The sequence below is a fragment of the Choristoneura fumiferana genome, chromosome 3, assembly GCF_025370935.1.
Source record: "Choristoneura fumiferana chromosome 3, NRCan_CFum_1, whole genome shotgun sequence".
NCBI lineage: Eukaryota > Metazoa > Arthropoda > Insecta > Lepidoptera > Tortricidae > Choristoneura > Choristoneura fumiferana.
The window spans coordinates 16038888-16051548 of NC_133474.1; the positions used below are offsets into that span (position 1 = coordinate 16038888).

The 12661-nt window shown below is 37.8% G+C and overlaps 1 protein-coding gene across 1 annotated transcript in view; it reads left to right on the plus strand.

Moving 5' to 3' along the window:
• LOC141426757 (probable phosphorylase b kinase regulatory subunit beta) overlaps positions 1 to 12661 on the plus strand; it is a 29917-nt gene that overhangs the window by 4536 nt on the left and 12720 nt on the right. Inside the window, exons 2-15 of the mRNA XM_074085898.1 lie at positions 717 to 840; positions 1473 to 1608; positions 3146 to 3428; positions 4375 to 4504; positions 4590 to 4741; positions 4824 to 5160; positions 5264 to 5353; positions 5651 to 5674; positions 6558 to 6712; positions 8700 to 8819; positions 9342 to 9452; positions 9581 to 9708; positions 10514 to 10689; positions 11216 to 11478. Coding sequence (XP_073941999.1) covers positions 717 to 840; positions 1473 to 1608; positions 3146 to 3428; positions 4375 to 4504; positions 4590 to 4741; positions 4824 to 5160; positions 5264 to 5353; positions 5651 to 5674; positions 6558 to 6712; positions 8700 to 8819; positions 9342 to 9452; positions 9581 to 9708; positions 10514 to 10689; positions 11216 to 11478 — 2229 coding nt within the window. The remainder of the gene's footprint in view (positions 1 to 716; positions 841 to 1472; positions 1609 to 3145; positions 3429 to 4374; positions 4505 to 4589; positions 4742 to 4823; positions 5161 to 5263; positions 5354 to 5650; positions 5675 to 6557; positions 6713 to 8699; positions 8820 to 9341; positions 9453 to 9580; positions 9709 to 10513; positions 10690 to 11215; positions 11479 to 12661) is intronic.

Consider the following 12661-nt stretch of genomic DNA (forward strand, 5'->3'; position numbering starts at 1 on the left):
TACGGTATACCTTAACCTATATCCTCTGTCGTAATATAATATAATATATATATTATATATAATATTCTAATCCAAAGAGAGTTGTAATAGATACAGGCAATTGTAATGTATAGTTCTAACCCGACACCACACAGGCCACCATACTTTTTACAATGTTTGTTATTATGGTTTGACTCATTTAACAAAAACTTTCGGTCTTTCACATTCAACTTTTTGGAAGCAGGATCTATGTAAGCTTTTTGGTAGTACACACACACAGCTGGCACAGAGTACTTTATACATATACTGAAAGGTGTATGTATTTTTTGTACTGGTTTATAGTGTCAAATAAAGAATATTTGTATGGTATTGTAAATTTCTTTATTGTTTATGAACTTATGTTAAAGTTCATGGAGTGAGTACATGAACTATGTTTCTTTTATTTGTTGTTGTAAGGGCAATAGAAATCTATGCTATGTGTATAAATTTCAACTATCTATTATGGTTCTCTTGAGAATCTTGTTTCTTGATACCCTGTATGTGACACATAGACAGAGTATAACAATGTCAATAGGGTTCTGTTTGTCACCTATCTGGTATAGAACCCTAAAATGGTGTAATATTTTTCAATGCTTTGAGTTGCTCATATTAACCTTATTTATTTATGTGAGTAAATAAATATATTTTAATTTATTATTTATCAACCTTTACCAATTATTGAAACATCTGTATTTTAGGTATATCCAGATCCAGACATAATGATTCGACAGGGGAGCATAGATGATATTAATGCAGAGCAATACTTGAAGATATCAAATTATGAAGATACTGTTCGACAGCTGGACATCTATTATGCTATAGGTAAACAACATTTTTAACACATAACTATTTTTAGCATCTATAGGCTTCTGTTGATTTGTGCTGTTACCTCACGGCAATAGTTTTTAAATGCTTGTTGAAATGAAATGAAATAAAGTTTATTAAAAAAGCCGTGGTGGCGAAAAAAGCCGTGGTGGCCTAGCGGTTTGACCTATCGCCTCTCAAACAGAGGGTCTTGGGTTCAAACCCCGGCTCGCACCTCTGAGTTTTTCCAAATTCATGTGCGGGATTACATTTGAAATTTACCACGAGCTTTGCGGTGAAGGAAAACATCGTGAGGAAACCTGTACAAACCTGCGAAGCAATTCAATGGTGCGTGTGAAGTTCCCAATCCGCACTGGGCCCGCGAGGGAACTATAGCCCAAGCCCTCTTGTTCTGAGAGGAGGCCTGTTCCCAGCAGTGGGACGTATATAGGCTGGGATGAATGGGATGAAAGTTTATTTGTCATCAGTGGGTATACAGTGGTCTCAATTTAATAGATTATAATAAGAATACCACTTAGTGCCATGAAGTGGCATACAAATTTCAATTACAATTAAAAATAACACTGTATTATTTACAAGTATTACAATTAAATGTCAGCTGTTTTAAAAAATATTCTGTGTTATTACAGTGAAGAGACAACTGCTTCGGTTTCAAAGTCCAATTACTGGGCTGTTTCCAGTGTTGTCATCTGATCTTCACATTGGCAGTGTAAGAGACAGCATATACTGCGCAGCATCAGTATGGGGCCTGTACCAGGCTTACAGGTATACATTATTAGAAATTCTAAATATGTTAGTTCATTGAATTATAAAAAAAGAGCAGTACCTTGTTACTTCTTATTAAGTAAAGTATGTTTGTTTAGGTATGCAGATTTATTTTTGAGGAAATCAGTATCCTGATTATTCTCCAGTGCTTTTCATACTTAACTGAAGCTATGTATTGCTTCATAATCATATCAATGAAATAAATAAGATGCCATTTGATTTATGCAAAGTAAAAAAAATTATAAAACACCCCCAATACTTAATGTATACATGTCAAATTCACATTACGTTTTTATCAGACTGCTGCCAATAGAGGGTTAGGATTTTCAAGGGTATGGCTATTTCTTTTGTACAGTGCGGTTTGAACAGCATGATGGAATTTATTCAATTCACAGTCAATGGATGGATTCATTATTTGAGGCACAGTCAATGGATTTTTTTACTTTATTTATTTCAACCAATCTTTTTAATTATGTTATTTAACTAATATCATAAATGCGAATGTTTGTGAACATGCCTGTGTCTATGTTTGTAACAATTTCATGCAAAGAATTTTGATGGACACCAATAGCTTATAACCTGGATATATAGGATAATTTTTATCCCGGAAAATTGTACAGTTCCCTAGCTAACCTAGGGATAGCAACAGTGGCGATCCTTACATAGAAGCCCAAAAGCCGGGCTTGCCTTATAAACCGAACAACGTCCAAATGAGAAAAAAAGTTCTAATAAAATTACTTTAATAATTTAGCACGCTTTATGTTACGTAAAAATAATAATAATTGCGTAATCCGAGGCATGGCTAGTGGCGCTGATTGCGACCGGCGGCGGCGCGGCGAGTCTACGCGGCGATAGTAGCGTACATTGTAAAAAAGCATGACATCTCGCTCGCTCTCGTGGGATTTTACGGGGTTTCCAAACGCTCTCTTCATACTTAGGAAAACGTTAGTTTTCCAAATATCTATGTATAGCTGCATATGTAGCACTTTCTTTGCATTTTGAAGCTGGCTTACGGTGTGAAGTTTGTTGCGTTTGGTTAGGAACGCGACGCGAGTGCGCGGGCGAGATGAATAACTTCTAACTAACTTCATGATTGTTTATTTCGAACCGTGGGCCGTAGCGTAGCGTTGTGATTTGATGCAATCATTTCAAAAAATAAATAAGTGCTTAGGTATTCTGGTTCTAGTGCAGTGCCTGTGGGAGAGAATGAGTTCAGAAACGGACTAAATTGTCCCTTGTGTGGACTCCAAGTGTATGTCTGTAAAATTTTATCTAGTAATAGCATGCTTTCAGTGCAATTTGGTAAGCTCGTCCAAACTGAAGATTGAAGTTTACGGCAACAAGATGGATGTAGGTACAAAAATACTAAATTATATATCTCGGCTTGCCATAGTCTGATACCCTAGGCACGCCACTGGATAGCAATAAACAAATTCGAAGACAAAGTCACGGGTAATATGTAGTAAAATAACGATATGAAAACATAAAAACAGTAATTTATGATTTATCATTAACATTTATATTTTTATGATCGCAGACGCATAGACGACGACCGCGGCAAATCTCATGAGCTAGGCCAGAGCACCGTCAAATGCATGCGTGGTATCCTCGAGTGCTGGGTGAAGCAATCGGCGCGCGTGGAGGCGTTCAAGACGCGGCAGAGCGCGGCGCACGCGCTGCACGTCAAGTTCCACCTCACCACCGGGGAGCCCGTGCTCACCGACCAGCAATACCATCATCTGCAGATTGATGTCATCTCTCTGTATCTCTTGTTTCTTGTGCAGATGATTACATCGGGGCTGCAAATTATTTACACGCAGGTTTGATTCACGCTCTTTATTATGTGCTTATGGGCAGGGCCGGCCGGATTAACCACTAGGCAGAGTAGGCAACTACCTAGGAGCCTCTTATGGACTAGGGGCCCCGCGCGCACAATAGTACATTGTTATAGAGGCTCGAAAGTAAGCAATAGATGAACGAATTAGTTTGAAGCCTGACCCGAAGGGGAGGCCTTCGATAATACGAATTCATCTATTGCACTTTTGGCCAAGACTAAAGATTGTGCTTTTCACGATCACTGCGAGGAAATAAAAAATATTTATCACAAAACAAACAATGAGAATCCAATGACTTTAGTTTTTCTTCTGCAACCTTAATTTGTGACATAATATTTTTTTTAAACGAGTTCGTTCTTAGTGGCTTGTACCCAACCACATATTTAAAAAATAAAAACGTTATCCTCGTCATGTCCGACCTGCTGCGATGCTGAGGCGTTTTTCAGACTATAAAAATTTAAGCATTTTGCGCATATTATGCGTTTAAGAAAAAAAACCCCTCATAAAAGTCATATGTTTTCGTAATGTGTTACATTGTTGTCCTGTTTTGCGAGCCATAAATAAGTCAGATGTTAAATGCACATATATAGGCAGTTTTGTGTACTGGATTTAGGTTATCTATGGCCACATTTTCGAGCAGTGTCGTGAAAAAGTAATTTAAAATATTACATAGAATGGAGTACAATGAGACAACAAGAGGTATTATTGCTTTTTTTATGAACGCATTTGGTTAGTTGATTTGTGGTTGATTTCATTCAACTTGATACCCTTCTAATGGCTGAAAAGGGGCCCCGAGAACTGCATTGCCTAAGAGCTCAGACATGGTACATCGGGCCCTGCCTATGGTTACTTTTGTTCGTACGCATTTCGTAACCCTTCTTCATTATTTATCAATGCAACAAAGATTATATAATAAAGTCAATGTTTACAGGATGAAGTAGCTTTTATACAGAACTTGGTGTATTACGTAGAGCGCGCTTACAGAACGCCCGATTACGGCATGTGGGAAAGGGGCTCCAAATACAATGATGGTAAACCAGAAATCCATGCCTCCTCCATAGGTAAATATAACAATATGCACAATGTGATCGAACTAAAGATTTACCAGCACTACCTATAGTTATGGTTATGGTAAATGTTTTTCAGGCATGGCGAAAGCAGCTTTAGAAGCTATAAATGGGTGCAATTTGTTTGGCGATAAGGGGGCGTCTTGGAGCGTTATCTATGTTGACATTGATGCACACAATCGAAATAGAAGCATATTCGAAACAATGCTACCGCGGGAATCAAGTTCCAAAGTATGTAAAACTTTATAATAATAAGTACATATGTATTTGTTTTATAGATAAAAAAATCTATTCTTTTGAACTTACTTTGTAGGGCGTCGACGTCGCACTCTTGCCTACGATATCGTTCCCAGCATTCGCTACGCATGAGGAACACTTGTTTCAATTGACGAAATCAAACATTCTGCGACGATTACAAGGCAAATACGGATTCAAAAGATTTAGCCGTGACGGCTATAAGTGTGTGCTCGAGGACCCGAATCGCCGGTACTACAATGAAGGGGAGTTAAAAGAATTTGATGGCATTGAGTCCGAATGGCCGCTGTTCTACGTGATGATGATCATTGACGGAGTGTTCCGGACGCTGCCCGATCAGGTCGAGGAGTATCAGAGGTTACTGAAAGCTAGAATTTACATGGACGAATTTGGAGGTATTTTTTGAAAAAGATCTTAGTATTCGGAATTTTTTTAGTTCCGAAATTGCACTCAATATTTTTTATACTTACCTAACTAAAGGTTAAAGTTGCATTTCAGATCCTGTTATACCTTGGTATTATTATGTGCCCCGAGAGGGCATAGAGAACGAGCGTAACGAACCTTATTCTGTACGCAGAATCCCGGCAAGTAAGTATTATTGGTTTTATTTCTTTCAAGAAATTTACTCTCACGCGCGATATCGTATCGATTTATTTATTTATTATTTATTTATTTCACTGTAAACCACCACCACTGTGTGTGTTTGTGTGTGTGTGTGTGTGTGTGTGTGTGTATTTGATCCAGAGATCTATTGACACAATACTAAATCGTATTATAAATAAGCCAAGATGTTATTAATATTAAGCAAAATATTTTAAATTCGTCAATCTCGGCTAATTTTCAATAACACGATTAGTGATTTGATTATCCAATATATAATTACAGACCAACCAGGCGAAGAAAACAAAGGTAATCCTGTAAGAGCATTGAGAATGATTTGTCTGTTTCTTCTTTAATAATCTCGCATACTTTTCTCGCACATATCACTTGATATCACTAGTGTCTAACAATCTTAAGTTAGAAATACCAAGCTTTCAAGCAATTTCTTCATTTCGTGTTTAGCTTTAAACGAAAGATTACAAATGAATTTCGCTTTCTGTGCCTCGCGTAAATAGCACAAAATAGTATGTAATTTAACCTTGCTTTGCAGCGGAATTGGGAATGATTAATATTATTGCTATCATTAAATATCTACAAAGCCACTTGATGCCGACTAAGACTTAATTGTTTTTTTTTATTAAACGATATCGCCCACCAAACAATTTATCCCAATGTTGACATTTGTAAAATATTGCCTTTATTTATCATTCTAACATACATTTGTTTAGATATGCACTAAACAGCTACTTGGACTTCTTCCACTAAAAATGAATCGAAACAACCAACGTCGAACGGTTTTTTTTTCATAATTAAAGCTGCGCGCGCATCCACTGCATCGGAATCGAGCCATACAGAGCGGAAGAATTCGTTGTTTTGTATAGATTTCTATGGCGCTAAAGTGCACGCAGATCATGGAAATCTATACAAAGCAACAAATCCGTCCGCTCCGTAAGGCTCGATTCCGATGCAGTGGATTGCAGCTTTAAGTATTATAGCCTAAAATAAAAAAAAAATGTTTATAATCTTTGTAGTGTGTAGATGTTCGTAGGACTTCACTTGCAGTATCTCTGGAAATAAACAAACAAACGCACCAAGTTTTGTCACGACTTAAAAACAACTTTACTTATTTCTTTTGCGTTATCTATTGCCATTATTGCCAATATCCGCTCGCCAATAACATCTGTTGTGTTAGACACGGGCGGGTTGTTCCTGTGGGCGCAGGCAATGTTCGTGCTGGCGCAGCTGCTGACTGGCGGGCTACTACACGTCAACGAGCTCGACCCCATACGGCGGTACCTGCCGTCTTACAACCGGCCGCGCCGCGCCGGACGGTACTCCGCCTTCCAGGTAAACAATAATAAAGAAATCTTTATTTCACACTAGCTGTTTCCTGCGACTTATCTATAACTATGCAATTTGTCTGGACAAAAGCTTCGCAGGGTGTCTTACAATATCTATACCACACCAAATTTCATTTATATCGGTTTCATGTATATGTAACAGAGTTGTTTTCGCATTTATAATATTAGTATGGATATGGATGGATGTATTTGACAGGATCAGTAGGTACACATACAAGTACACACGAAAGGTGGTTTGACGCTTATTTCATGCTGATAATGCGTGTCCTCGTAAACACCGATCCTTGACAAATAAACTGATTGATTTATTGATTAGTTAAGAAGATGGGTATTCCGAAAAGTGGCGACTGTCGTGTGTTAAAATAGACAATATTCAATGAAATTGAAAGCTAAATTCACAACGCAAAAGATAGTTTTATTGCTATTTTTGGCGCAATTAATCAGAAGCATATATCGCTGCTCCTAGTTATAATAGTGGCTAAGGTAAGAGTTACAATTATCGTCACCCCTAGACAGTCTTTAAAAGACTTTTTTCATCACACGTGCTCGTCATTGACGTTATTTCATACTAAAAGACAATGGCCTCAATTGTTCCCGCGGGAATTATGGTTCTACGTATAGTTTTCCTCCCCACGGGAGTTATGATTTTAGTTTTAAAAAGTTAGTAGGTACGTCATTTCAGACTAAACAGGTTTCAAGTCAGCCAACGTTTTATTTACATCTTTAAAACTTAGATATAACCTAATTTTACGCCATAAAAAATTGTCACGCTTCATGAAACATCGTTATTTTTATATTTTAAATTTATATCAAATTGTTTTGCAATAATTTTAGTAAATATTTTTTTAGCATGTTGGCATATTCTGGCCGTAAGACCATTTGAATTCTAAACTAAACACGGTTCTTAGTATTGTCTATTGTAGATGACTCGAAAAAAGTGACAATCAAGGGGGCTACCACGAAAATGGAAGTTCATATCGTTTTCCTGACGCTAATATTATTTACCTAATACGAGAGTGAGAGGGACGGTACGATACGAACTTCGATTTTTCGAATTTTGCAGTAGCCCCCTGTATTGGCGGGTAGCCATATTTTATTCAGTTTTTTTCTTAGCGTCTTGCTTTTGCTGAGCTGTGAAGACACAAAATAATTTTATTTTTTGCGTTTTTTCCTCGCAATGTGATAAAAATCATTGTGTGTATCACGGGCCGTAAGGGGATTACAATCCCCTTCTTACGCCCCTTAATGCACAATGTATTTATTGTGTTCAAAATAATTACGACTTAAGAAATCATTACAATTGAAAAATGAAACTAAAGTCAATCCTGGGAAATCCCCTGACAATTTCTGATGGAAATTGTATTAAGTTCCAGTCCAACATGTTCAGACTAGAAAATGTTATTATGTTACTTACTGAATATATTTATAATGTATCGTTGTTTTACTTCCATGCTCAAACGCAGGCCAAGCCAGCATTCGTGAGTATTAGGCACCATTGGCACGGATTGGCATGACTATAAAATTATTAATTAGTTCTTTTCGTTAAAACGTTTGATTAATAAAATATAACTCTTTGCATGGTCACTATACTTAGGACTGATATTTGTATTGAGTAAATCACTTCTTGTATTTCTTCTGTCACTTGTTCTGTATCTACCTAGCGAATTACCGTATAGTTGCTTTTGTTTTGTCAAAAATTGTTGCACATTGATGAAATAAGTACCGACATTTTTAAGTAATTTTAATATTTGGGCGACATAGTTGACTGTACTCAATTAATTAATAGATTGTCACATGCTAAAAGACAGAAAATTCTGAAAACAGAAACTTGTAATGTATGGTTCGTGGCATGGCATTAGATCTACCTTTTGCATATGTTTGTACGTATCACAGACCACTAAGTTAGATCAAAGACTGTGGTAAATACACTGTGCCGTAACTTTTAGACCAATAACATAAATTTATTAATACAGGGCATAGCGACAGATTTGGTGGTGCAAGTGGTGTTGATAGCCGAGTCAATGCGCCTTCAGGCCATGATGGGGACCTACGGCATTCAGACCCAAACGCCGCATGAAGTCGAACCAGTACAGGTAATTAGAACATTCGAGCGAAACTCGATTTAGGACGTGAGTTATCCGATTTAACTTTCATTTCATATAGGTGATTAGGTACATTACATTTTTTGTACATATGTTATCAATACGGTATTTGACAACTCCTGGTTTTGCCATATCTTAATATTATTATGAAAATATAGATAAACAGATAGTGTTTAGCGAGGAGAAAATTGAAATCGGTTGAAAATGGGATTTATAGTGATTTTTTGAAAAATCTATATACCTGTCTCTTTCTCAAACGCTTTTCTCTATGCAGCAAGTATGGCGGTACTGGCGTGTGACGACACATGCCAGTATGTCTTTCTCTGTCTAATCTTGAATTTCAAACCTTCATAACTTTGTTATTTGTAAAGGTAGCTTAAAAATTGTTTTTCTATTCGATAACAGGCATTGTGTAGTTTTAATTTATAAAACATATACAAAATAGTCAAATACCGTATTGTCCATGGATAACAGAAAAATATGATTTGAGCTCGTTTTTATTTGGCACCGTAGGTTTGCAGTTCGACGCAACTTGTGCACGTCTACAGACAGTTAGGAGTATGTCCAAAGTTGAAGTTGACCGGACGTCCGATCCGACCTGTTGGGTCATTGGGAACTAGCAAGGTAAGAAAATGTAGCGCACCTAACTCTTAGTATCTAATAATTGTTTGCTACATTCTTGAGATTTGATATATTTTAAGCATATTGATGTGTCTAAAACTAGTCTAAATGTGATTTTCAATATTTTTCAGATTTACAGGGTGTGCGGAATGACAGTGCTGTGCTACCCGCTTATATTCGAAGTGTCGGAGTTTTATTTGTATCGGGACATGGCACTACTCATTGATGACATAAAGACTGAACTACAATTTGTTGGAAAGTAAGAATTAGTACGAAATTCATTTTGATTGGGAACTGGTGTTCCCTCAGCGTAGCTTTGTGGATAAAGTCGTATAGAGTAGGTTTTTTATATGGAATAGGGGGCAAACGAGCAAACGGATCGCCTAACGCAACGCATGTAACGCATAGAGTATTGCGGTGTTGATTATTGTGTTGAGTCTGTGTGACATTTGTTGATTTATGTGGAAGTGGAGGAGTGCTCCTGCATGCAAACATATCTGTCACCATAGACATATACTCCGTTTAATTTAAGGTTTGAATTAACGGTCAAAACACACGTTTCTCGGTATTTCGATGACAAATTGACTAAAAATACCTACATGTAGGGGGAAGTCCCGTAAAGTCGGACGGCACCTATCGCCGGACACTCGTAATATTACTCGTTATACATTGTAATGGATCCCATCTAATATTTAAAAAAATATTTTTTATCCATTTTTGCTTAGTAATCATAAAAAAATAGCGAGATATTACGAGTGTCCGGTGATAGGTGCCGTCCGGCTTTACGGGACTTCCCCCTACATTTACTAGCGGTATTTCTTATGTTTTTATTATAGAAGTTAACACAATTTTAAATAGTTTAGCTGTTTCATTTAAAAACGTGTGCAATGTATCAAATGTTAAAATTATAGCTGTCTGGCACGAACCTCTAGTTCTCAAATTTGATAAAGAAAATGAATACGCAAGATCGGTTGGAGGTCAGCGATCGACTACACATATAAATAAAGGTCCGCGAGTATCACGATAAGCGGTAGTATATCTATCAGTGTGTGTGTGTGTGTCAGGTACTGGCGGCTGTCGGGGCGGCCCACGGTGTGTCTTTTGGTGCGCGAGGAGCACATGCGGGACCCACACTTCAAGCAGATGCTGGACCTGTTCGCCATGCTGAAGAAGGGCCACTGCGACGGCGTCAAGGTGCGCCTCGGCCGGCTGCAGAACCTCATCTCTAGCTCCTGCATGGGTGAGAATGCGACATCATGGAATTAAGCCATAAGTACAGTGAAAATTACATTAGCTATATTTGTAAGTAAAAAACACCCAATCGCCTGTGGCGACTGCTGCACAGTGCCCGATCTACCAAATTTTCGAACAGGAGCAAATATGAATTTAGGCGCCCTTGCCAATGCAGTTTGCAACAAATAAGAGTAGATAATAGTTATTCCCTATTATCTGGATCAATCAACTTTTTACCCGACTGCCCGAAGGAGGGTTGTTAGTGTACGTGTGGTGGTAACGTCTCCTCGGTCACTTATTAAAAACTATTATTTTATGGGGTACAAATTCACTAAAAGTTAGGTGTTGTGACAGTTTTAAGGCAATTCATTCATGGCTCATCTAAGCACGCTAGTAGTATACATTGCAAACATTTTTATAAATAAGTGTATCACTGATGTCTCCTTAGTCACGGGACAGAATAACAACACTAAAGAGTTGATTGATCCATCTGGGACATAAAAGAATACACTAAATTAGGCCTTCTTCCTCAGAGCATTTAGACTTCATGAGCCAAGGCGAGTTTCCCTCAGAAATGTTCACACAGTTCAAGCAACTAGAGCACGAGTACATCGGCTACCAGTCTCTGACAGACGTGCCTCGGACACTCACGTACCGCGAAGAGAATCTCTACTTCGATTCATACAATAACCGGTCTACACCGGACGTCGTCGCTGCATTGAGGGGCACTGACAATATCTTTGCGCAGAGCCAGCTGTGGGGCATTCTGAAGGAACGAGAGGGACCAATGTATGAGGTGACTAATCTATTGATATAACGCTATTTTTAACCGACTTCAAAAAAGGAGGTTGTTTTTTTATGTTTGTTACCTCTGAACTCCGTCATTTACGAACAGATTTGAAAATATTTTTTTTCGTTCGTCTAGGAATGCATTCAATTAGGTCCCATAAGCACCAAATCAGGATCTGATGATTGGATCTTAAGGAAATCAAGAGAACTCTTCAAATATTGTAGGGACACCTATAGTAATTTGGATATATTGAGGAGTAACTCGTGCATTTGCTCTTGAAAATCATTATTTTGTGAAGTGAACACCACATTTGACCAACAAAGCTACTAGTCAATAAGAAGTACTTCACGGGTTGAATTTCAATTACTTTAACACAGTTGCTAAGTAATTTATGCTCGTCGTAATTATGATTGGTTTTTTGGCGTATTTTTGTATCCTTTATTTCAATTCCAAATTTGTTACTTTTACGGGTATCCCGTGAAACCATATCGAAAATACAAACTGAGACATGGATGCACAGAAAAACCAGAAAAAGAGACCAGCACTGGGAATCGAACCCAGGTCCTCAGCAATCCGTGCTGCGTGCTATAACCCCTACACCACTGCTGGACAGGAATCTAGACACGAATTTTTCCTATGCATACATATCTCAGGTTGCTTATTTCTACTATGCTACTTAAGCAGCAGCACTAGCTACATCTATGTTTCGTCGACAGACGTCACACTCTTTCGGAACTAACCGCTCACCCAGACAAGAGATGTCGCTACTAAGCAATCAAATTAATTTAATTAATTTAATTTACATACTTTTTTTACTTTGTTTTTTATTTACATTTTATTTTATTTACTTTGTTCATTGGTAGAGTCTGTTGGTAGAGTCGATAAGTTAGAAGTCACTGTCATCATCATCATCATCCCAGCCTATATACGTCCCACTGCTGGGCATAGGCCTCCTCAGAACAAGAGGGCTTGGGCCATAGTTCCCACGCAGGCCCAGTCAGGATAGCTAATTTAACCCTTTACCAGGCCAAGGGATATATTCCACCCACATCTTATATCGGTAACCGTAGTCAGGTTTTAACTCCAAACCACCTACAAAATATTTTGTCAATCCCTGAAAATATTATTTTATGATCTTCATTCACAACACGCTTCTAAATTGCGTAATATATCTTTGGCAGCCGTTTAA